This window comes from Pituophis catenifer, unplaced genomic scaffold, assembly GCF_029215685.1.
Source record: "Pituophis catenifer annectens isolate HBS135680 unplaced genomic scaffold, rPitCat1.0.hap2 SCAF_1, whole genome shotgun sequence".
Taxonomy (NCBI): Eukaryota; Metazoa; Chordata; class Lepidosauria; order Squamata; family Colubridae; genus Pituophis; species Pituophis catenifer.
The window spans coordinates 54,163,407-54,190,523 of NW_027256881.1; the positions used below are offsets into that span (position 1 = coordinate 54,163,407).

Below are 27,117 nucleotides of genomic sequence, written 5' to 3' on the forward strand. Positions count from 1 at the left end.
CCAGCTCAAGCCTTCCCGATCGATCTTTTGCTCATTTGCATAATGAATTCTTCCGAGGCGGCCATTGGCTGCCGCGAGCCGCGCTCGTGCGTGATGTCAGCACTCGCAGGGTATTGCTCGGGTTGTGGCGGGTAGTTGGAGCCTGTCAAAAATCTTCGCGCAGCGGCGGTCGCGGCCGAAGAGGGAGAAGAAGCGAGGCTGAATCGCCCAGCAAAACCCGCCTGTAGAGCGGCAAGAAGGGAAGGGAGGGGGGGAAGAGTCGCGCCTAGCTGGCCGAGACTCCTCGCTTATGGCTTGTGGGTCACCTAAAAGAGCTTCTCCGTCACCTGCTCCAAGCGAAGGAGAAAGCCCGGCGCAGAAGGAGAAGCAACACGGCTAAAGAAGTCACCTCGCTAGCCGGAGTTGGTTCCCGCTAAAACAAGGTCGCCAGAGGCCGCCTCAGACCACCCTCTCTTTGGGGGCTACCTTCGTTTCAGTCCCCCTAGTAGAAGCCCCGAGAGCGCCCGCTTCGCTTAGGACAGATACGGAGCCAAACGTGAAAAGGGGGCAGCCCGCGGCTTCCTGAGCCGGCTCGCCTGGAGACCAGAGGACGCCGGACGTTAAGGGACGATCCGATAAACGCCCCTCGCCCCTCTTTTCTACAACTCTCATTTCTGGGCAGGGGCTGGAAGATCCCGGAGGAAAAGCTTTAGCCTGCCCCCCGTGGACCCGGCCAAAGGTTCTTTCCGAGGTGGAAAAAGGCCGAACGGGGTTGCTGGCTGCCCCTCTTCCCGAGCATCTGGCCAGCCGGCGTGCAGGAGTTCTTCGGTCCGCTGAAAGAGGCTGGGGCGAGATCGAAGCGAAGAGAGACCCCGCTTCCCCTCCGAGTCCGCTCCTTCCAAGGCAGAGCGCGTCTCGGGGAATAGGACGAGACCTTTAGACGCGCGGCTTGCGAAAGGGGTCCCCGAGTGGCTCTACCGGCGAACCTGGCTTAAAAGGAGGACTGAACTCGGGGGATCGCTGGGACAGGCTGGGGCGGGCGGAAGATCATTTTTTTTTGGTCACCTAGCCCCCCCGCCCCCCCCCCAGTAGCCGCCTGATAATATGAAAGGCGCTGGTTTCCCGCCGTTCCTTCTGGCTCCTCTCCTTATCTTTGCCACGCAAGTGGGGACTGTGGATGCGGGCAGCCCCTTCTCAGGCTCTCGCGCTGGCGGCCAGCCCCGAGATGCCCCGAGTTTCTCCCGGCAGCAGAGAAAGAGCTTAGCGATGGATTTCATCGTGCCGTCGCTGTTCCGGACCTACCTGAGGGAGCTGGTGCTGGGCGACGGGGGCAGAGGCGAAGCCTTGGGCGGGTTCAAGGCGCACTGCAGCCTGGTGCTGGACTGCCCGCCGCTTTTGCGCGCCGCCAGCTCTTGGCAGCCGAGGAGCGGAGCCTCGGAGCCCGCCGGCCGCGCCAGAGCCCAGTCCAAGGTGCTGAAAGGCGGTGCGGTGCGAAAGCTGCGCCGCGCCAAGCAGCTGGTGCTGGAAGTGGGCGAAGCCAACCTAAGGGACGACTGTGCGTGGCGTTCCGAGGAAGGAGTCGTGGCGACGGCGAGCCGGCTCGAGTTTACCCTCACCGAGGAATTCAGCTGGTGGATCCGCTCCGGGGAAGGCAGGCTGAGAGTTCGGTTGATGCCCGAAAAGAAGGCATCGTTCTTGGGCAGGGAAGGCAGCTTATCAGCGGCCATCAGGGCATCCCGGCCCCGCCTATTTTTCCAGATGGCCACCAGAGGTGAGAGAATAGTTGGCGACTTCCGCAACCTAGATAAAGTCAGCTTCCTTGAGGTTTGGATAAGGGGGTTGCCTACTCTGTCTCTGAGGAAAGTTTGGGAAACCTAGCGGGAGTGAAAATAACAGAGTGGGATTTATCCTCTTTTATGTTAGGAGGATTTCTAGGGTGGATTTCTTAATCTCTGCTCTCATTTATCCCAGATAAAGCGAGCCTTTCCAAATTACTCTAGTTCTTGTAGTATTATTTCAGAAACATCCTTTGGAAAGAGTTTGTGATTTGCTGACATTTTCAAATAGAATCTATTTTTTTTATTTAAAAAAAATCCATTATACTTTTAATTTTCTGCATCCTACATAGTGATGCTTATCCTGAAAGGGAATTACATAATGAGTATGTAAACTAAATAAAAATTAATTTTCCCGTCCCAGTTCAGAGTGTTTAAATGCCTCTTCCTCTCCGGTATGTAGCTCTTAGGGGTTTGTTGGAGAGTAATGCAAGAAGTTAATGTGCTGGTTAATGACTGCAATAAAGTTATTGTAAATTTTAACATGTCAAACAGTACACTATCAATAAACTTTTGTGTTGAGTTAATTGTAAAAAATTGACCACATATAACATTTCTTTCTTCTCTATCATGAAGGAGATTTTCTCCAAGAAGGAACAATAATCTGGAGAAATTCAGTGGAGTTTGGTGGGATTCCTGTAATGTAAATTAAGACATGAATAATGTTACTTCTAAGTCAACCTTGGTAACACTCTGATGACCTTTAGATGTGGACTAATCCCCATGTTTCCCAGCCATCACCCATAGGCCATCTTACACATTTGGAGAACATAAGTCTGTTCTAGATGCAGAAACATGCCACACTGAATTCAGTGAAGCTTATACCCAACTTACTGTCCATAATAAAAATAAATTATTTAAACAGAATACTCATATAGAGACTGGTAAGGTCTTGAATGCATTTAGCCTGGAAAATGAGATGTGCAGGTTGAGAAAAAAAAAACTTATTAACATCCCCTTGAAAAATTATATGTACTTTTCATTTTTTTTAAAAAATACCCAAGAACTATTTTAGACAATGACTCATTAGTAGCAAGTATCATTTCTTTTTAACTGAAATGTAAAAGTTATTCATTCAGAATAATATAACTGAGATTCATAATTGCAAAAGCCACCCACTGATTAAATTAAAATTAAGATTTGTCATTGGTCATAAACTGTTCCCATTAATTAACCGATCATAATTAGTATCTTAATATTTTAGTGCAAATAGCTTAAACACATTGCCTACATCAGGAGATTTCTGCAGACTAATAGCCCATTTTTTTTAAAAAAATTACAATATGGTTCACTGGAATAGACTTCAGTTTTCAAAACTGATATTATAAAATATTATATTTCAAATTTATGTAATTCTGTGAATTACAAACTAAACTGCTAAAAAAGTACAAGCACTGAGACATAACTAGACTTCATGTAGCATAGCCAGATTTCATTCCTCAGTCTACCATAGTGAGGTTTTTTAGAACCATACTATTCAATATTGTTTTTCCTTTCTACATATTGCCAGTGTTTTACCACCTCACCCCAAAGCATTTATATTACCTAATGCTAGGCTGTAAATCTGTTGTGGAGCATGTGATCTTCAGTAATTAGTATTAGGATGGGTACCTCTTGAGGCGTTTGATTAAGGAGAAGGAAACTCGTTGGATAAAGTTTTGCTGGCGAGAGTTAGAATTTACCTGCAGTATACTAGCTTCCAATATACTAGCCATGCAACCTGTGAATAAACTTAAATCATAGGGAATTGACCTTTCTGGATGGAACTTCACTCCTCTTTTAAGGAATTGACAAACCGTCTCATATAAAGATTCAGTCTCATTACACTTCAGCAATATTAGACTAATACAAACAACTATTAAACTGGGTATCTTCTTGCTGTAATTTTTTTAGATGGACTTCCTAATCTCCACTTCTTCAGCACTGATATTATCTGCATTATCTCTATAATTTTATGTACTCTTTATAATATCCCATAGGTATATAAACTAGTCATTAGAAAACAAACTCTGATTCTATGAAAGTTCCAAAATAGAGTGCTAGAATCTTTATGTTTATAGCTGCTAATTTTTGTAAATATTTCAAAAGAAATCTAGTTTGAAATTATAGAGTGAAATCTGAAGCATTCAGATTCAATCTTATGTAGGGATGAACAGGTCAGAAGTTTAATATTACTGAAATTACTTGTAGCTGAAACTACACTTGGACAAAGAGAACTCCTACTCATGATTGGTGACCTCCAAGTAGATTCCTTAATAATATGCCATTGATTCTCTGACCTCAATTCCAGGAACATCAAGAATAGGATTTTAAGAAAGTACAGTTCAGACCTGGATATTTTTCTCCTTATTACTTATAGCAGATATAAATAATATTCTGATTTTGGGCCATCCACTATTGGTCCTAAATAACAAACTATGGCTACATATGTATACATGTGTGTGAGTATATGTGTATCATTGTATATATTTCTATGTTTTCTATCACTATCATCCACAGCAAACCAAGCCATTATGTTAACAACTCTATTTAATTTATTATTATGTACAGCCATGCATTCTAATGCTGCCAGATCTAGGCTGCAAAATATGGATGATCACTCGGTGGTAGAGAAGTGTTAAGGTGTTCTGTACTTCTTTGCTGCCATCTAGGAATTGCCTGACATTTTGCAGCCAGTTCTATACATTGTCAGTGTGTTTCTTCAATGTACTGCCAACACCACTATCCACAGGTAGAAACCTATCTATATATGGACTTTCAATATTGCTAGTACCAGCCAAGCTGTTGCAAGAATAGCAAAGCAACATCTTTCTCTAAAGTGAGCTTCACAATTGTTCTATTGCTAAAATTGATTGGAAACATGCTGCAAACAATGAGATCGGCACTGCAAAGCTTTTACATGGTGTTTGACAAGATTTCCCTCACTTTCTTTGTAGTGAGTAGTTCATGACTGCCACCAACATGTTATTTTATTTATTTAGTAAGCAAAGTTATTGTTGGTCTAAGACAATATTAAAATATTGTGTAAGGAATGAAGAATTCATCTGAACTATGCTTAGGTTTCAAATGAACAAGTAAATGTCCTTGCTGCTATATCCTACCACACATAGAAGCTCATAAAAAATGCTTAACTGAAGTTGTCTGTTCAATAAATCACTGTTCTATGAAGGGTGACCCTCAGTGTGTAAGCGCTGTATTTTTAAACAGACAGTGAAATATTGTAAGAAAAGTAATCTTAAAGGATGATGAGCAATGCTCTATGAAACATGGCAGTAGAATATTATTTCTTCAGAAATTGATGGTAGAAAGCTAAGCAAGCACAATTTACACTAATATTTTTAACATGTTTTTCATGGCAAATATAAGTTTTACACAATTTAAAATCATGTGAAGCAAGGACACACATAATTTAAAGTAGAAACATGGCTGTTATTTATCAAGGTTTAAAGTACCAGCATAAAGTGCTGTTCTTTAATGACAGAGGAGTGGGCTATCTTGAACCCTCCAACATGCAAATAATAGATTGTGCAGGCAACATATTCCATAGGCCATTCATTTATATGGATATTGGATTAACCTTTTCCCCCCTTTTGAGGGAAGCAAAATGTTTAAAAGAGACCTTTGTGTTTATTATTTATGTGAGAAGAAATCTAATTTGAAGGTGGATATAGAAGACATTCCACAGCTCAATAAAAGTATGAACTTGGGTCAAGATCTATAAATCAATGGTCCATGGATTTCAGCTCTTAGTAGATCTTCTGACATAGTGCTAAAAACAATGCCATTTGCTAATTCACGCACATAATTTGGCAAGAAATCTATAGGTAGTAATCTATGGATAGTAATAAAGCTTTAACTCCTATACCAGTAAATTCTCATATATATAAAAGTGTATGGGTTTGGAGATACCTGATAAAGGTTATGCATATGGAGTGTGTGTTAATATAGTATAGGTATCTCCCAGTAGGTGGGACACAGGAAAGTATATATCCTTGCAAGACAAACTTTGTACTAGAGTTCCTAGATTGGGAATGGGAGCAAGTTCAGGGTAAAACTGGATTTTTTAATATATATTTTTTGCTTGTGATATACTGGCTGAAATGAATTTTAAAAGATTGTTTATGATGAAAGGCAAAATTCATGAAAGATACAAGATGACAAGAGATTCTGAATGGGCCATTATTTTGGTAGTGCCAAGATCTTTTCAAAAGTGGATCTTGTGAAAAAATGGTCATGAAAGAAAAAAGGAGAAAAAAACTAATATGAAAGAACAATTGCAGGAAAAGGTGTGAAGAGTTATGCTAATAGAGAATACGAAATAGCATGCTTAGTGGAATGATGAAGTGAAAGAGGCTATGGATGAAAAAAAAATATGTAACACAATGCTGCATAAATTAAGATGATTGAAAGATATTATGGAAACCAGAGAAATAAATCTGTTTTAGTAGAAATTAAAAAAAATGTTTTGGTAGTCAGTGAAACAAACTAAAGAGGAAGCTTCCAGCCGAGTTAATGGAATTAAAAATAAAAGGCATGAAATTATTTCTGCAAAATTAAGCTGAAGGAGTGCTGAAAGGAGTAGAGATTTCTATAAGAATGGTAATGATATCTTGAAGTGTGGAATTAATATAAATACAAATGCTATAAATGTTTGTGTCCATTGTTGAATAAAAAGTCATAAATGCTATGAAAGTATTAATACGTCTGGAGATATGCATGATATAACTGGAGAAATGTTAAGGTATTTATGTGGTTTGCTTATGGAATTGCTCTGTGGCTAGATCTGGTAATTGGAAGAATGCTTTTACGGTGTTCATGGGCCTTTTTTAAACAACCTCCAACTTCTGGCATCTCGTTTCCCATCTGTTTTGGATGATCTTAAACATTATTTTGCTAACATGTGACATTAAGGACATTATGCAATACTTTGCACATTGTGTTAAGTTTCTTCTCCTTGGTATTGGAATGTATATTAACCTTTTTCAGTCATTGGCCATTGTTTTCCTCCTCAGATGTGCAGGTTTAGCTTGATGAGAACTTTTACTGATTTTTCTTCTATTGCTTACCATTTTTCTGTAGAAATTCTATCACTTCCTGTAGCCTTGACAATGACCAAGATGCTGATCTAAATTCATCTTCTAGTTTAGAGATTCTTGTAAGTAGGGAATATTTTCTAAGGGATTATGAATGTTGACACTTCTCCTGTCTCCTCTACAGAATTTCAGAATACTCCTTCCATCTTTGCTTGACCATCACTGAATACTGTATGTTATAATCTGTCAATTCATTTGTCATAACTGCTGGAGGTTAGGCCCTCCTTTTGAGTATCTTTTGGAAGACTGAGGGTGGAGGTTCATTCTCCGAGCTTGTGGGTTGGTAATGTTCCATTACCAGTCTAGGTAACATCTTCAGCAGAGTTTAGGGAATGTCTGTGTCTGTGGGGTTTTTTTTGCTTTTAGTTATGGGAGATAAACTGAATGGTGCTGGTAAAAACTAAATTGAGCTACTTTATTTTATGTTATAGCAATAGCAATAGCACTTAGACTTATTCATCACTCCATAGTGCTTTACAGCACCCTCTGGGTGATTTATAATGTCAGCATATTGCCCCAACAATGTGGGTCCCCATTTTACCACCCTCGGAAGGATGGAAATGGTATGATGGATATTCTTGTATTAAAGCACTGATAAGGCTATATAGTTAGATTATTCGGAAGGTCATGACACTTGGCTTTGTAAGACAAATTGAGATGTCAAAGTCTTCCCAAAAGTAATGAAATGAATGTAACAATTCAATTTTATTCTTCAGAGAGCATTTCCCCCTGATCTATGGCACACTTGTGGACTAATACTAGTTTAACTTGAGGGCTATGGAAGAAGCTATTCAAGTACCATGGGTTTGTCACTGCCTTTTTTTTCTAGATTTATTGTCATGCTGACATCTTAAAACCAGCTGGATGCTTAGTAACAGTTCTGAAAGGTTCCCTCAGCGAAGATTTGGTTTCATTTAAACTCTATATGGACTTAGAGTGGCAAAGACTTCTTTGGTTTTATGCATGCAAAGTTCTGGCCCGCAAATTTGTTAAAAGAGAAATGAGGTATGTGACAGTATGAAAAGGTGTTCATTTGTGTGTAATTTGTAACCTACTTTTGACGATAACATTATCGCAAAACAGAAATTACAAGAAAGAAAACTGAAAATTCACTGGAAACCTTCTATAAATTAGGTTTTCAACTAAAATACAAACTACACATAAGTTGGGATCAAATGTTTTATGAATTAGACATGGGATCTTTTCAAGTCCCTTCACTTCCATAGTTTTGGTCTTTAAAGAGTTTCTGAATGAGATTCAGCAGAGGCTGTTTTTATTCTGGAAAAGTCTGGAAGTTTGAGATATAAAAGAAGTAGTGAAACACTTTACCTGGCTATATTGTCTGGGCATATTTTCTTCTCTGCATGTCTGAAATGGATTGCCAAAGTTATTTGGACAGCAATATGGGTGGCATATAAATTTAATAACATAAATAAGTGTATTTATTGTATTCTAAGGTGGAGACAGGAAATATTTAATATCACTCATTGGCCATGAAGTTGGAAGAAAAATATGTGTTTATTTAGCCTGATATATATGGCAATATGAATATTTCTCATATGAATACATAGGAAAACATATATTTAAACCCTATTAACAAACATTTCTGTACAGAATATCATATTAATTTTAAAATGTATGTTTAATGCAAGTACTTCAAATATACCCTGCGAAATACAAGAATTAGTTGTATGAATGTATGCAGTATTTTCATGATGTATCTATGATAATGTTATAGGACTTTTCATATTTAAGTGCTAAATGAAGAGTAAATGAAGAGTTTACCCTCTGTGCAAAGGCTTTCATAGTGTGCAGGAATATGTAAAAAGGACATTGAATCAAGAAAACAGCTGAATTTTTTAAAGGCTCATGTAGCGGCTTCATTAGATGTTCCCAGTTTTCTGTGCATTGGAGTGTATGCACAGCCCCTTTCATTCATTGAGAAAAAAGAAGGGCAAAATGACCATATATGCACAGGCATGCCCAAATAACTGTGAGTAGCTTCTGAAACAGCTGGGTGAGCCTGGAAAAAGATGTTATTACTTTATTGATTCAAAGAGAGGTGCTTCTTATGTGCTCATGCAAAAAGTGAATCTCTCCTTTGAAAAATTTGCTCAGATTTATTTATTTATTTGAGTTGTATGCTACCCATCTCACTTAGACTGGCCTTCTTACTGATAAGATGTAGAATATGAAAGATAATACTTCTTTACTATCTCTATTTTGTTACTTGGAATCAAAAGAGGAGAAGGTACAGTAATTAGGTTCTATAATTAGAATGCACTGTAGTTCACTGACTTCAAAATATACAAAAATTCCCTTTGGCTGGGTGCTCCCCTAGACAGCTCCAGTCAAAGATATTAATTTTTTTTTTCATATGCCCCATTTAGCTGTGTCAAGGGTGATGTCAAACGTGAAAGCCAAGTGAGGAAGGAATAATTTTAACCTAAACTTGACCTGCTTTGGACGAAATTACCTTTCCGTAATAAGCTGCATTGTGCAAAACTAGGCAAAGAATGCTGGGAGACAAATTATGTCCCTTTCTTCTAGACAAATGTACAAAAGCTTAAAGCAGGCCCACAAATACAGAGCTTGTTGAGGCAGTCCTATCTATTGTTCCTTCTTCTTGGGGAAAAAGGAACAGAAGGAAAGAATTCCTTCAGAATTAATGTTTTTCTATATGAAAGGTTTAGATTCTGGGGAAGTCTCTCTTAAGTCTTTTGATTTTAAATAAGTAAGAGCAAGCTCCCAACAGTGTTACTTTTCATTTCCTACCTGCAAGATATCCAGGAAGCACATCACTGGCAATGGAACTATGGATCTGTTGCTTCAGAAGGTTTATCCAGCCACCAGTCTGGGTAGTTGGAACAGCATGTCTGTCTCTGCCAGCCATAATGCTATTTCCTTAACAGTCCCTCATCTGCTCTTTCGTGCTGTTGCCTTGGTTTTCTAGTGGCCAGTGGGATGCTGGAATTTTTCCCTTGGCTTCTATTGTTCCATATTAGAGACAGCCTCTTAAAACATTCTGCTTAATTGTTCTAGGACTATAGAGCCTTTGATCTTGTTAATGATTTTTATGATACTAAGATTAATTCTCCATATTATGTATGCTGTGATATAAAGGGGCAAATGAGTATAATAACAGAGTATATCTGTTTCCAGAGGGGAATATCTCCTGAGTAGAAAAGTAGGATATAACTAGAATAATAATAAATCAGCATGTTGTTTTTTCTGCAAAGGACTAATTGAATTCAATGGCAAAATAAAGACAATCCATTTAGTATCACATAGAATTTTGTGGCTCACACTCTACCTACTTTGTTAATACAGCGAGTACAGTTCTGAGAAAAGAATGTGATATAGAACCACGGACTCTCAGAGTTAGAAACTTTTGTCCAATCCCTTGCTCAGCATAGGAATCCCAATTAAAGCATCTTTGACAGATGTCTACCCAGCCTTCTCTAACTAAAGAGAACCATATCAATAATTAGTTTGACTGTTGAACTGCTCTGACCACTAAGACATTTCTCCTAATATTCCGACAGAATTTGCCTTGCTGCATCTTCAAATCATTTTGGAAAGTAGAATCAGGTCAAGGCTTTCTTTTAGGTGACCCTTCTTCAAGCATTTGAAGTCTTCCTATCTAAGACATGGCTAACCCAGTGATCCTTTCTAATGTCAGCTGCAAAATTTCAAAGAGGTTTAATTTAATGTGATTTAATTCAATGAAATTCCCATCAAATCACCTCTTTGAAACAAAATTGGAAACCCCCATTCAAATGTGGTGAATTGATTATATGGTTATGAAGTGCTTCACAGATTCAGCCCCCACCCCCATGTTTTTTGGGTTGTTATAGTATTCCAATGACATTCCCAACACCTGGAAAATACTGTGGGAAGGAGGATTGAATTTTGTGATAGAATATTGACATTGTAATTGAATAAAGTCACGGATGATGTTAGCTCCCATTGGTGAGAGAAGCCAGCTTAAATGTAGAGACTCTTATTCTGAAGCTGGAAGTTCCACCTGCCATACACTGGTAGCCAAAGCTGCTTCAGATGCTGCTGATCTGCAAATCCCAGCATCCTTCATCATTGGCCAGGCAATCTTGCTTTGGAAACTTGCAGGAATGGTCTCAGGATAGTGTAGAAAAAAGACAGTATAATCTTGAATGAATGGATGAATTAATAGATGGATGAATGGGTGAATAAAAGTAAGATCCAAATATATATAGTAATGAAAACATGTGTTATGTAACAGTATTTAGTAACTACAGCTTAATTCTGTTAGAGCCTTTTAGTCCCCTACAATTTTCAGTGCTTGGACAGAAGAAATTACTAGAACACAGAACACAGATTAATAGAAATGGAAGGGACCCCAGAGGTCTTCTAGTATAACCCCTTGCTGGTTGTCCAGTCTCTTTTTGAAAGCCTTCAGTGATGGAGCACCCTCATTGATATACAAGAGAGTCCTTGACATACAATTGTAAAGAAGCCTGCCCATTACTCTCATATGTCATAATGGTCATAAAATGAGTAACACATGTGACTAACCCAATTTCATGACCCTTTTTTGCCACTGTCATTAAGTGAACCATGACCCAAAGGTGCTTTTCCAAAAGGCAAAAGGTCTTTCTTGGCTTTTTTCCTTGAAAACATTTCGCTTCTCATCCAAGGAGCGTCTTCATTTCTGATCTGCTTACAACATATGAAAATAATATTTAGTGGCTCCAGTGAAGAATTCATTGTATTTAATGACTTAATACAAAAATCATAATCTTAATAGTAGCAAATAGGGTGTTAGACCGAAAAACAGAAACTTTTTTAGTGAATGTTGGAACAAATCAATTATTTTGTTAGGAATTTTTCAAAAATCAATTTGCAGCAATTATTTGGTAGCCATTTTTATTGTGATTTAATACTGGTACCATGTGTGATATTTCTGTGGTCATATTTTGTGAAATATTTCATCTTTACTATCACCGCTCTGTGTTCTGCCCCATTCCTCATTATGGCGGTGGTATGGAATGTGTTTCCAGAATAAATAAATGAAGAATGTTGGAATTGTATTACAGGTGTATATATTCCCAGCAGGATCTCCCAAGGTTTGAAGGTCTGGTTAAAGAAAACAGGCACCTACATTGGGCACAGCAATATAGGAAGATGCTAGAGGGAGAGGATTACTTTAGTGACAATCACAAGTTACACGGAAAATAAGGAAAATTCTTCAAAAAAATTCTGAACTCAGAAGGAGATTCCAATCTCAAATTGGTATGCTAAAGGATGCCAATCAATTAACTTTTAAGGCTGAAAATTTCCAATTGGGTTAAATAATAGTTACATGCACATACACAGGTGAGTCACTTCAATTCCTCTTAAATCTCATTAATTTTCATGAGAATTTAGAGTACATAAATATGTGTAAGTGCAATATTCTAAACCACACAGGGCAGTTCTGAGGGACCATCCTATTCCACTCAGATTCAAATTTATGATCTTAATTAAAGCTTACCATAATTCCAGTGATCCCCCTGGTTCTGTGTGGAACCAGGGTTCAAAAAACCAATTTAAACACAAAGAAAACATAAACAGCAGTTTCTGCTTATCTTAAATTAATTCAGAATGTCATATTGCAATCTCTTCTCCATTAGCCCTGTTAGTGTGGTTGACAGCTACCTCAACACTGACATAAGCTGTCTACCTGTTTAATACTGTAAATAAATTCAGTTATTTTTTTTCCTTTACTAATGGGGAAAGGTGGCAGAAAATCCTTGAAAGCTTTTCTAGAGACAAATCAGCATGAAAAAGAGGTTCCCTAGAGGGCATCTTGACTATTGAACTATCTCCTATAAACTCAATATTTTTCAGAAGCAGAGCTGCTAATATGTTGTTTCAGATGCTCTAATTTGCTGAAACATCACCAGTTCCACATAATGTTCTGACTTGAAGGTTTCATCAATGATTCATATAGGACTGAACTTTCTTTATACAAAAAGGCTGGCTTCGGAAATCCTAACTCATTTAAATTTTTCTTGTTTGGAAGAGAAGTTCCCGTTGGGAAGCACCGTAAGCGTCTTTCTCCATTTAGTTAAAAGCCCAAATATTTCAGCAGCCAGGAAATGTAGATTCTCTTGGAACTGCCAAGTAAAATATTTTAAATGTTATTAGTTACTTCTCTCTTCCTTTTTATAAACAATTTTCAAGAACAATAATTTATTTGACAATCTGTAGTTTTAAATCATGTTTGTAATCTGTCTATATATAATTTATGAATGGCTCTGACATATTGGAGTTATTTGCCACATAATTTAGAAAATAATTTTTTAAAATCTTTATGGGAAGACCACTGTGTAAATTTATATTCAAAGTTCAAGATTTATAATAGTATGTGTTTGTTTTTGTTTACTGAATCATGTATTTAGAAACATATATCAATGATTCCAAAATTAGCATTCCTGAAATACAATTTTATAGTGGCCCAAATTTAATTCATTGTTAAACTTCCCAGCAACCATCTAATTTGCTATAATTTTGGTAGATAATAACATATTATGCAATATAATAGCCAAGCTGGAGCTATGTTTAATATAAGAAAATTAAGGCATGGTTTCTTTAAAAGTGATTACTTTAGCTTTGGCTATTTTGTACATCTGTTTCTGAAACTTGGCAGGCTCTCTTGAGACTGTTTTATGTAAATATTTAGTAGAAATATAATTATAGATGAACATCAGCAAATGATGTACTGTATACTGAGAAAGTGTTTAGAGAATCGGAAAGTTGGGATCAATTTGTTTTAGTCTAAACTAGTTATCACATTCAGAAATTGAAATCTATGTTCTTTTGTCTAATGCAAGTTGGATACACTCCAGGGGTGGGTTCTAAATTTTTTTACTACTGGTTCTGTGGGCATGACTTATTTTGTGGGTGTGGCTTGGAGATCATGTGACTAGGTGGGCGTGGCTAGCTGGTCAGAGTAATTTCTGGGAGGTCCTCGCACTTACGACCAGTCCTCGCACTTACGACCCGACTCATTTGTTTGCTTTTAACACTGATCAGCTGTAGGACGGTCCTTTGAAGCCCCGCGGCAAGAGTTTAAACAGTTTTTTTCTCTCTAGCCATCATCTGGGACTCAGGAGGCAGCAATAGATTGGGGATGGGACCAAATAAAAGGTAAGAATAACATGGGTGGGGGTGGGGAGAACCGGTTCGGTGACATCATATCATCACCGAACCGGACCGGGAGGAACCCACCACTGATACACTCCAATATAACAATATTCACCAATATGGTGCTTTGTGGAAGTGTGGGACCATTCATTTCATTTGTTATTCTACAATATAATGTGAAGATAGTAAGCTAGACAAGCTACTATATGCAAGCCAAGGTATGTGTATATGTGTGCGTACACATACACCTTTGAATCACAGTTCATTTCTGGTAAATGCTCAGACAAATTCTTGCAAGTTTTTTGCCAAGTTTTTTCAGAAGTGGTTACCATTGCCTGCTTCCTATGACTAAGAGAGAGGGACTAGCCCAAGGTCACCCAGGCTTTGGGCTTAAGGTGAGACTAAAATTCATGGTCTCCCAATTTCGAACATGGTGCACGAACCATTACACCAAACCTAGAAGTATCTTCCCCTAAATTCAGGGTGACTCAAGTTTGACCAGAGATATGTAGAATTACACTAACAAGCAAGTGACAGAACTAGAACTGGAATTGGAACATTCCATTTCCTCAAAGACTCTCTCAGCTTTCTTTTTAATATATTGAAGAGTTTTGTTTTATATAAAGGAAATTCAGGGGGGAAAAGTATTATATCACAGGTAGTCATGCAAAGATGAAAAGGATCCGTTCTGAAATGAGCCACATTTGTCTTTTCTCTGTAATTCAGAGAAATTTGGTGGGAGAAAAATGTCAGGGAAGCATAAATGCAGATTTCATAAGTCTGACCTTTTTTCTTTTCAGAACAATAAATGTCAGAAAACTTAAAATGACAAGGTGGAATAGTGGAGTTATTTATATGTTTTAATAATTTAGGGAGGAAATACATACTGATATGATGCTTTTGCTAAATTTGGTATCTAGAAATACCAGTCTCATAGTCACAATTAAATACAGTTCTATTATAAAACAAAATAATAACACACAGTACTTTAGTATTAATTATAACTTTATGAATGAGCAACATTGTTATGTAACAAATGGAAGGAATCAGTAAAGACATCATAAAAAAGTAGACCTACATACTGTAGATGGCATAATTCTCATCTCCTCCTTCTATCCAGAATGCACAAATACGTTGTCCAGAAATATTCAGGAAGATAGAACTGATAATCAAACATAGCCAATCATAGCTTTCAAAAATGCATTCAACATGGATAACTTGGATATAGATAGGAATGGCTCAGAATAAGATAGGAATTATATGGAAAAATATGTTTCAGTAGAAGGGTCTCATTTTGTGACCTGGGTCCTTATTTCCCCAATATAAACATATTTCTACAATGACTGAATGATGTTAAAATACAGTACCATAAAATTACATTAACAGATTAACAGAGTTGGAAGGGACCTTGTAGGTCATCTAGTCCAACCCCCCACCCCTACACCATTTCTGACAAATGGCAGCCCAGTTTCTTCTTGAAAGTTTCCAGTGACGAACTCCCATGACTTCCAAAGGCAAGTTGTTCTGTTGGTTGATTGTTCTCACTGTCAGAAAATTTCTTCTTATTTCCAAGTTAAATCTCTCCTTAATCAGTTTCCATCCATTATTCCTTCTTTGGCCTTCAGGTGCTTTGGAAAATAGCTTGACCCCTTCCTCTCTGTGGCAGCCCCTCAAATATTGGAACACTGCTATCATGTCTCCCCTGGTCCTTCTCTTCACTAGCCTAGCCATGCCTAGTTTCTGTAATTTAGCTGTAGAATATTATTTGATTTATAAGAGTGGAGGTTCATTTTCTGAGCTTGCAGGTTGATTTCCAAAAGTTTTGGTGCCAGACTAGGTAACATCTTCATTGGAATTCCACTGAAGATTTACCTAGCCTGGTAACGAAATGCTTGGAAACCAACCCACAAGCTTGGAGAACGAACCTCCACCCTCATTTTACATCTGAGCTACAGATATTTGCCACTATCACAAATTGTTTCATTTATATCCAGTCTGTCTTTAATATATTTTAGAGCAACATTTATACATTTCTCAAGAGATTTCCCATTCAGACAATAATACAGAGCCATACTTTGCTGTACTGATTATATCACAGCATACACTTCACAGGAAGCGAATCTTTGCTAAGGAAAGATTCTAATCTAGTTTTAATATAGTTGAAGGATGACAGTATGTAGATGGCTAGCCTATGCATTTTTCACGTGGATGACAACCAATAATTTTATTATTTTTATGGACAAATTAATATTTTGAATGCCCTCATGCATCTTCATAATATGCAGCAGCATGCAATCTTATATGTTTACCATTTTATTTTGTCTGCAGTTGTCAGTGAAATTTTTTTTTTAAGTTTCAAAACAAAATAAGCATCCATTTTTGCTTTGATGCAAAAGGATGTGGGCGCCTGTTTTGTATATGCGTTTTAGAAAGCTTCTTCCTAGAAGTGATGAAGATCCCTTCTTCATTCAAAAGGAATATCTGATTAATGTTAGAAATCATTTTTTAAAATTCAGGTTTGATAATGTAAATAGGTTTGTAAGATGTTATTTATCATTTGTTCTCTTAGCCCTTCGTTAAGTGACCAGTTGATTCCTTATAGTCCTGTATTGCATAACTGTTTTTCTTGCTCCAACAAAGCTTAGCTGTTGCACACTAGTCTTTATTACAACTATTTCCAGCTTAGATCATTAGGAAAGCAGTGGCCTTGCAATTCTGCATCCACATAAAATGCAGTGATTATATTTCAATGGGAATCTTGGTTGAGAATGCTTGATCCTCTTTAGACACTTATACTAAGAATCATCAGCTCCCCTGGTTTTCTTGAATTATTCAACAGGTCCTGATAACTTCACCCATGACACTTTCATGAACTGCCTTTTTAGGTTTTAATCTTAAAGAATCTAGCCAGTAATGTTCTGGGTCCTTTCTGATGAGGAAGGTTAAATAGAACAGGTGCTGGAATGAGTGCTGTAACAACACTTTTACAACACTTTTGAAAGAGCAATTCCATTGCCTGGGAATGCTTTTAAACTGCTTTAGATGCTGGCTGTGGCAAAGGAGCATATTTGTTCAGTTATGTCTAATTTACTAGGTACAACTATGCCTGAGCCACTCAGATTTAGCAATAATTATACCCCAAAGGTGCTTTTTCAAAAGGCAACTGGACTTTCTTTGGTTTTCCTTGAAGAGGTGTTTTTTTTTTTTTTTTTTGCTTCTCATCCAAGAAGCTTCTTCAGTTCTGACTGATTGGCAGAAAATAGAAATATTTATACTCCTTGCAGTCATCTGGCCATTAGCACTCTCTCTGAGAGTTGTTGAGATATGTGCCCTTGAGATCATCTGAATAGTGCAAATGGGTGTGGAACCTTCTTGGAACTGCTGAAAGGATTGTGTTGTAAACAGGAGATAGGTGGTGTAGTATCCTTCCCTCTCTATTGAGAGAGGACTGTTTAATTTTAATGCAGATGTTCTCTTTGAGTCCTCTTTCAAACCAGGAGTCCTTTCTGTTCAGAATGTGGACTTGGCTGTCTTTTGTTGAACTCTTCACTAGTTCAGCATTGTTTTGAACAGAAATGAAGAAATTGATATTAAGCTTTAAAACTTTAGAGGGCATATGGCCAGATAATCAGTGGGATGATTATCTCTCTTGTTGCAGTTATTAAGATCTGCAGAAGAGGCTTTTCTGAAGATAGTCTTACTTTATGAGGCCTTATGAAGCATTCTTCTCTGTTATTCCTAGTCAAGGGAGGAGTTATTTTGAATCCACTTCCCTCTTCCTTTTTGAAACAATTAAGGTACAGTTTTACAACCAGACATATGGTGCTATTTTTAAGAATGATTTTAGTAATTTTGCTTTAGTTTTTAATTATGTTTTTACTAAATTGTTTTTTTTTTCTATTTGTGCTTACTGAACAGGCTTATTCACAGAACATTGAAACTGCAATATCTATTAAAAACAACCCTGAGAGGTGGGTTGGCCTGAGAAAGAGTGGCTGGCCCAAAGTCAGCTTCTAAAGCAGTAGTAGAGAGCACAATCCCCTCCCTTTGACATCTCCATGTTTCCTTCTATTTGACTTTAATTTTCAAATCCTTTCACATATAGAGAAAAGCAACAGAAGCAACAAAAATGGAAAGCTAGCCTATTTAGAAAAAAAAAGACAAATGAAAGCTGGAAGTTGTAGCTGGAATCATTTTTATGCAGCTTGAAGAGATGATGGGGAATTGGGGAGAACTGCTTGTATCCTGGCAAATGTATGTTATGAATTGTCACACTCAAAAAGGCAAGCATCTTTCCCACAGAAGCCATTATGTGACATGCTCATGACATGGTGTCAAAGTTCTAGAAATAACTGCTGGTATTTCAGAGAGGCTTGAAGGCTTGCCTCTTTGCCCAAGCCTTTGGTGAGAGTAAATTGAAGCCCCTTTTGGATAATTTGGTTTGCTTTGCTTGTGGCCCAATTTGTGCTATCTTTTGTTTCTTGTTTTAATCATTGTATTATTTCATTGTTCTCAGTATTTTTTATCAGTGAACTGCCCAGAGTCAGTTTTATTGTAACGTAATGAAATAAATAAATACCCACCAGCCACAAAAAAAGGCTACCACTATATTTGTGAATCAAGTTATTATTGCTATTGGTACAATGCCATTTGTCTAATGGTAATAAAAGTATACTGCCCTAATCTTTGCAGTGACCCAAGTTCATGGATCACAAAATTGCATGTTCCCTCTTCCTCAAATCTGGTGTTTTCCAGATGTATTAGGTCTGCAATTTCTCAGTACATCTGAATGTGCCAGGATGTGCCTGGATGTGCCAGGAAAAGTTATTTAGAAAAAATATATATGAACCTATATTTCAAAGTAAATAACCAAGAGGAATATAATCCCTAAAGTACTTTGGAATGTGTCTTTGTCAGGTAACAGGCATAAGGGATTAAAATTTCCAACTAAAAACACAGATTAGATGATTCAGCTAAAGAGTGATCATCTTCCATTGTCTTCCACTTTCAGCCATGTTTCCTCACTCAGCAGATATGAAAGTGTTAATTGAAGAAAAAAATGCTTACAATGTATATTATTCATTTCTGCAACATTTATGAAAGGCAGGATCATATCCATAATCAGAAGTGCCATGTTTTTCTCTCTGTTGACTCAGGTGTTTGAATTAAATAGCTATTAACACCACGAAATAAACAAGCATCTTACACAGCCTGCATAAAATATTATTCTACAAATTAACCAGATGTTCCTTTGGGGAAAGTAAAAAGCCTTGCAGAGCTTTTTTAAAAATTCAGTGTAATGACTATATCTTTTTTGAAATTTGATGGATGTCTTTTTTTGTTATATCTTAATTACTCAAAAACTTTGATCACAGAATAACAAACAAGTCCATTATTTTTCAGTGGGATATAGCACCAAGTGGTGAAATTAGTTTTTTACATTTGATCGACAATCCAACTAGATTTTAAAACTAGCCCAGAGTTGCTTTTTAGAGTGAGATGAGCAGCATATACATTTAATAAAATAAAATCTATATAAATAAAAATGTAAATGTTCGTTTGTTCAAAATTGTAAATCTCTGAAAGTTCTTGACCGATTGCTTTGAAATTTTGACACGTTGCATTTGAATACGTGCATTCGAATATGTGCATGTTTCTATATTACATAGATGTCACAGCTGTGACAGGTAAAAACATGCTTTTTTGAAAAACAGTGCCATCTGTTGGACCTAAAAGCAACACACGCTATACTATCTTTTTGGACTTTAACGTCGCAGCACCACAATGGCAGGCGCGAGCTGGGACTTTCCCCCTCAGTGCCGCCGCTGCCAAACCCACAAGCAAAATGGCGGGAAATGTCAACTGCCGCCAAGCATCCTCCCGACTAATGGAGTATGCCGTATCTTTGGCAGGGACCCCAATGCTGCCTGTGGTGCGGAGAGCTGCGAAGGTGAAGGCGGTTATACCGGCAAGCTGGGAAACCAGCTCTTACACCCGCGGCAAACTGGGACGGAGGCAAAGTAGGCATGACCTGACCTACAGAGGGACATTATTGGCACTCGGTCAAAAATATTGTATACCCACAAGACTGGGCCACGGCAATGCATGGCCGGGTACAGCTAGTAATAAAAAATAAAATAAAATAAAATAAAATAAAATAAAATAAAATAATAAAATAAAATAAAATAAAATAAAATAAAATAAAATAAAATAAAATAAAATAAAATAAAATAAAATAAAATAAAATAAAATAATAAAATAAATCTGACTCAGTTTTTCCTAATAATTAGTGATCCACTGTCAGGAGAACCATAAGCATTTGTCTGTTTTTTTCACTGACATTATTTTAATTAAGATGAAACAGAGGACAAATCAGGGTTTAATCAGGGTTTTACATCAGTGATATAACCATTTTTTTAAATTTCCAACATTTTTTCTTTCACTGATGTAGTGTTTCAACTTCGTCCCATTTGAGATATCCCATTTCCCCCCTCTTTCTCTTCCTGAAAAATAAGTACTAGCATAAATACTATGGTACACATATTAGTAATAAAAGAAAATACAAGCAGAATAACAAAACTTTTATAGTATGCATCTGTTAACCAAGAGGAAGACATGAAAAGCATGGACATTAAATGTAGCCTTCTCCAAGTCTCTTATGTCTCTCTTTGAGACATAAAAATAAGATCAGAGAAAGTTATAACACAGAAGTGTTGAGGATGTGGGAGACGTTAGGACAAAGAGTACCTCAACATCCAAATTTATATCTATCCTTAAACTGTTTTTTTCCTGTGGATTTTGTTTGTGTGGAATGGATAACTATGGGAGTGATTTACACAATTTTTAAATGATAGTCTTGATTAATGAGCTAGTAATCAATTTAGCACCGATTTTATTGTTATTTTACTGAATGAAAAACAGCTTGAGGAACTATCTGTGCATTTAAGCTTTAATTTAGTCTTCAGTTCTATGTTCCATTATCTTCAATGGAGCTATTGTATTTAGGATTGCAATATTAAAGCAACATGTGTATATTTGTTTGTTTATTCTAAGAGCCTGTATATCATTTGTTTCTCTGAGAGGGACCTCAAGATGGAAAATAAAGAGAATCTCTATATTTAAAACAATAACTTTCAACTTCTTATTTGTACAATTATTTAAAAATTAAAACAATTTTTGATAAAGTAAAAGTTAATTATTAAGGCTTTTCCTTGGATTTGATTCCCCAAAAAATTGCTTTAGAGCACTTGAGGCATAAACACAGAACTTGAACTTGCTTGAAATTCCCTAGAGCAATCACAGGATTTGTGTGGCAATGAAAGTAACCCTATGATCACAGGAAGAGGGAAAAAACTTTTTTTTAAGAAGTTGCAGACAGGTGCTTCTCCCAACTCTATGACCTTTGGAGCATCATTCTGGAACAGAATCCAAAGCATTACATGAACCCATTAACTAAAAATGAGAAAAAGCACATGGGTTACTAAAATATTTAACCAACCCTCCCCCAAAAGAAAATGGTATTACACTTGACAAATTTCTGTCTGAAGAACATTTTATGGTTGTATGCAAAGAGGATGGTAAGTATTGGGCCAAGGCAGCTCATCCTTTAGGGCTCCAGACATCAACACTATGTCAAGCTATTTGTTTAACTGTCAGATTGGGATCAGAATTTTATCTTGCTTTCAAAGTACATCACTACTATATAGTCATTTTAAAAAAATACTATATTTTTCAATGGAATAAGACCTCTACATGCAGACTCATTGATGAATCAGTGTGCATTCCATCAGCTGTTTTGAAGAACACCAATTACCAAGCTGATGCAGCAGAATGTTGACACCCATCCAAGTGTTAGAAGAAATATCCTTCTGGGTTTAGATCCAAGTGGGGAAAAAGACACTGGAAACATGGAGACTGCTTGGAAAGATGGTTTAATGGTGGACAGGATCACATGGTTTGAATTCCTGAACAGAAAAAAGGGCCGAGATGCTGCAAGTCCCTGGGTTTTATGTCCTCTCTGGCTTTGAACTTCCTGGGGCCCCGAAAGAGTATCCTGATTGGTTGTCAGACTCCCAGGGGGTGAGGGTCTTAGCTGGCCTTGCTGTCTGATGTAATCTTCCCAGGTGCCATGTGGTGAGTTTCTATTGCTAGATGGGTCCTATTGTGTTGCATATGATGGTCCTTTGACAAAGGATTGGGTTTCTGCCTCTGGCCCATTGACAAAAGGGAGGGAGGCAGGAAGGTGGGAGCTGCTTTGTCTTTAAAACATGTTTCTCCATTTCTCATCCAGGGAAATATATCTGCCTTTTTAATATTTTCTAAAATATTTCATTCTTCTAGGAAAGGGGTGGGTGCTAACTTCCTACACAAGTTAAACATGTTCTTAAGCACATATAAACATGAGTCTTAAGCACATACAAATACATTATATCTCTCTATTCTTATTTTTTTAAAAGTCCTTGGAATGTATAAAGGTTTGTGACTGCTGTGGAAACTTTTCTACTACCAGTTTAAAATCCTCTCATTTTGAAGTGTAATGAAAATAGCATTAAGTTATAAAATCTGAATCAATAACACTTTATTGATTGTTATGGGCAGATCTGAACCCTGCAAACTGTCTTGTGAATGACTTATAAGTACTGAATTTTGTTACCAATTCAGATAATTTAAGTTTTGTTTTTGGAAGGATTGCAAAACAATAGTTGACATACAGATTCTAAAGAGAATTATCATTAGAAAACATAACCCTAGGAGGGACCTTCAATAAACAAACATGTAGAAAATATTTTATGCCCTGAGGCATAACTGTTATGCCAAGTATGGATGAGATAACTGTCACCCATCAACTCTAGCATGCAACTTTTGTGTTCCTTTGTTTTTGAGAAGTAGTTGTGATTTCTAGCCTATAAAACAATCCTATTTCTGTATCACTTCCCTCTTGTAAACCTGATGGTGCTTTATTTTTATTTTTTTATTTTTTTATTTATTTTTCATATTTGTATACCGCCCTACTCCTGAAGGACTCAGGGCGGTGAACAGCCATAATAAATACAAATACATATAGAAGTTAAAAACTATTAAGAAACAGATTAAGTAATTTAGGCTCAAAGATTAAAAACATCCATTATGACAGAACAATGCAATAAATTAACAGTAGCTTAAAAACAGTATGACAATAGCATAGTTATTTAAAAGGTGTGGGGATTGAAAGACAAAAGCAGAATAAAATCATTTAACTAATATTAATCCTGGAAAGACCTGCCAGAAAGACATTGAAGGACATTAATTGTGGTTGAAGTGTTTTGTGGGTTTGTGTTCTCTCTCTCCTGAGAGCAGGAATCTAACCTGAGCAAGGATTAGTGAAGCAGGTTTCATAACAATAACAGAAAAGGGGATTTATTTCCAGAAAATACGTGCTAGGAATAAGCAGAGACTAACACCAAGCTAACTATATCCTTCCATGAAATATTCAGATAGCATGGGCTCTGTGGTGCATGTGCCTGGAAAGCAAGATTAGTAATGCTTTGGACAAAGAGCAGCCAGAGTGAAAGACCACAATGGGACACAGAGTTAAACCTTAATTCCCCTATCACTAACAATTAGATCACAAGGCACTAAAAAGTTAGTCTTGTTGGATTTGTTACCTCCAATAGAAAAGGAATCTATGCAATTGAAGGAAAATGGGAATAACCCCCTTTCTCCAATACTTCTCAGAGAACCCTGAAAGAAATATTTCACATATGTTTTCCATCAATAAAAAGTATATCAGGATAATGGCTTTGCACAGAACACAATTGATGCTACAGTTTGGATTTAGGCAGCCATTGATTAAAATAAACCTGTGTTTTCAACCTTGGGAACTTTAAGACATATAATTTTCAACTCTGGCTGTCTGGGGAATTATGGCCATTGAAGAACACACCTCTTAAATTTGCCAAGGTTTATTGGAATGAATTGTTCTAGGTGGAAATCTAGCTCCTATTAGCTGGCCCTATCCTAAGGCATCTTAATAAGGAATGGCATTTTTACTGGTATGTTCTGGAATTATAACTAATAAAAAATGTGGTTTCATTTCAAATGTAATGCCTAAAATTCTCTTAATAGTGCTGGGTATGTGTTTTTTTGGGGAGAAGATTTTTTTTTTGGGGGGGGGAGTTTGCATGTCCATCACATATGGCAGATTATTTCCTTAACTTTCATGTTAAGGAACATGAAAGTTCACTATTTTGGCAATTATTATTATTTTTTTATTAAAAAGTTTTAACAAGTATTACAACAATTTTTCCCATCCCTCTTCCCCCACTTCCCTCCTCCACGAAATTATTATCTTCGTTTTCCCTGCATTTATTTTAGATCCAGATACTTGTCCATATTGATTAATTATGTCCATTAAACCTACAACCAACTGTAATGGTTGGGTTAAAGTAACAACCAAGTCGTCTGCAAATGCTCGTAATCTGTAGTCATACTGCCTAATTTTAATTCCATTTATTTTGTCCGACCCACATATCTTACTTAACAAAAATTCCAAGGTCAAGATAAACAATAATGGAGACAAAGGACATCTTTGTCTTGTTCCTTTTTCTATATTAAAAGTATCTGTTAAACTACCATTAATTATTATTTGCACTGTTTGTTTCTGATATATTGCCTTAATAGATTGTGTAAAATATTCTCCAAACTGCATCTTTTCTATTATTTTCAATAAGAATTGCCAATTCAATCGATCAAATGCTTTCTCTGCATCAAGAAATATCAGCACCGCAGGGATTTGGTTGTTCTTCCCCAAATACTCCAATAGGTTAACAACTTGCCTTACATTACTCTTCATTTGTCTACCATTTATAAAACCAGTTTGATCATTATGAATCATTTGTTGCATGACTGTTATTAACCTATTTGCTAGTATTTTAGCAAAAATCTTGTAATCTATATTTAAAAGTGATATAGGCCTATAATTTTTTGGCTGGGTGTGGTCTTGCTCCTCCTTTGGAATCAGAGAGATATAAACTGTCCTCCAGGATGGGGGTACATCTCCTCCAGATTGTATGTTAGTAAATAATTCTTTGAGTGGTCCCACCATTTCTAACTGCAAGTGTTTATAATAAGCAGCTGTCAAACAATCCGTCCCAGGAGCTTTACCCACTTTCAATTGCTTAATTGCAAACATAATCTCCTCGGAAGTTGATTTAAACCCTCCCTTTGCTCTTTTGTAATTGTAGGAATATTCTCTTTCTGTAAGTATCTATCTATATCTATACTTTGAGTTTATATTCCTTTATATTCTATTTTTTCTATGGTCCTTGACTTTTGTTTTTTCCTTAACAAATATGCTAACCATCTCCCTGATTTATTAGCATTGTAAAAAGTATTATGTTTAGCATATTGCAAATTAGTTGCGACCTGATCTGCCATTAACATATTAAATTGCCCTCGCAATATGTTAATTGCCTCTTTTATTTTCTTGTCTGCTGGGTTCAATATCAAAGCCTGTTCTTTTTTTAAAAATTTCCTCTTCTAAGTCCTTCCTTTTTTTCCCCTGTTTACGTCTATGTTTATTATTCAAATATATCAAAATACCTCTCATATATGCTTTACTTGCATTCCAAACCATTTCCATAGATGTACCCTTATGCATATTTATAATGAAAAATTCTTTCATAAATTTTTTACATTCTTTTATATTTTACTCATATCTAAACAGATTTTCATTTAACCTCCAAGACCTCTTAGATCCCATTCCATACTCTAATTCCATCCAAACTGGACTATGATCCGTTAAAACTCTTGGACAGATCTTTATCTTCTTCACCCTAGAAAAAAGATCATTTGTAATTAATATAAAATCAATCCTAGAGAAAGATTGATGTCTATCAGAAAAAAAGGTAAAGTCTTTTTCTTCGGGGTTCCTCTCAACTCCATATCATCCATCATTTCAAAAACGATTTTGGCAATCTGGCACACATTCAAATATTCTGCAAGAGGACCTTCTTATTTTTTTTTAGTGTTATTTTGGCAATTATTGATGACTTTTTACCATCATTATATATTCCTATTTCACAAGGGTGTTTTGGATGGATGGATGGATGGATGGATGGATGGATGGATGGATGGGAGGAAGGAATGAGTTCTATATGGAAGAATAATTAAACCTTTCAGGGAATTCAGAGTTTTGTTTTTCTAAATAAATGCCCTCTCACTGTTCAAAATAACTAGTTATGTAGAATGATATTTGCATATCTGCCATGGAATGCTATAAAAGAATCTGATATTGCATTCTAGAATGTATTCTATATATTACATTCTAGAGTACAAAAAATTATGGCCATTAACCATGTACAAAGAGCTCTCAAAATATAATTCTTTATTGGCCAAGTGTGATTGGACACACAAGGAATGTGTGTCTTAGTGTACATATGAGCAACAAGTGATAAATCATTATCATAATCATAAAATATGATCATCATAAATCATAAGATAAAAACTCAATGATGGTCATAGGATACTAAATAAGCATACAACATAAATCATAATAGGATACTAAATAAAGACAAAACATAAATCATGAGATACAAACAACAAAGTTATAGTCATAAGAAGCTAAGGAAATAGGCAATAGGAAAGATGAAAAGGATAATAGGTAACACAGCCTTACTAGGTAGTTTGACATCCTAGGGCATAAACAGTATTGTGGGAATTAGTTGTTTAGCAGAGCGATAGCATTGGGGGTGGGGGGGAATGGTCTTTGTGTCTGATTGTTTTGGTGTGGAAAACCTTGTAGCATTGTCTTGAGGGAAGAAGTTGAAACAGTTTATATCTAGGATGTGAGGGGTCTGTAGATATTTTCACAGCTTGTGCAGTATACAGGTCCTCAATGGAAGGCGGCTAGTTGCAATTATTTTTTCTGCAGTTCTAACTATCTGTTAAAGTCTGTGTCTGTCTTGTTTGGTTGCAGTGCCAAACCAGACAGTTATAGAGGTGCAAATGACAGATTCAATAATTCATTTGTAGAATTGTATCATCAGCTCCTTGGGCAGTGTGAG

The 27,117-nt window shown here is 36.7% G+C and overlaps 1 protein-coding gene across 1 annotated transcript in view; it reads left to right on the forward strand.

Moving 5' to 3' along the window:
* Positions 1-1,083: 1,083 nt before the first annotated feature.
* The window catches only part of ALK (ALK receptor tyrosine kinase), a 650,975-nt gene continuing 624,941 nt past the window's right edge, over positions 1,084-27,117 (forward strand). The window contains exon 1 of the mRNA XM_070957560.1: positions 1,084-1,765. Coding sequence (XP_070813661.1) covers positions 1,084-1,765 — 682 coding nt within the window. The remainder of the gene's footprint in view (positions 1,766-27,117) is intronic.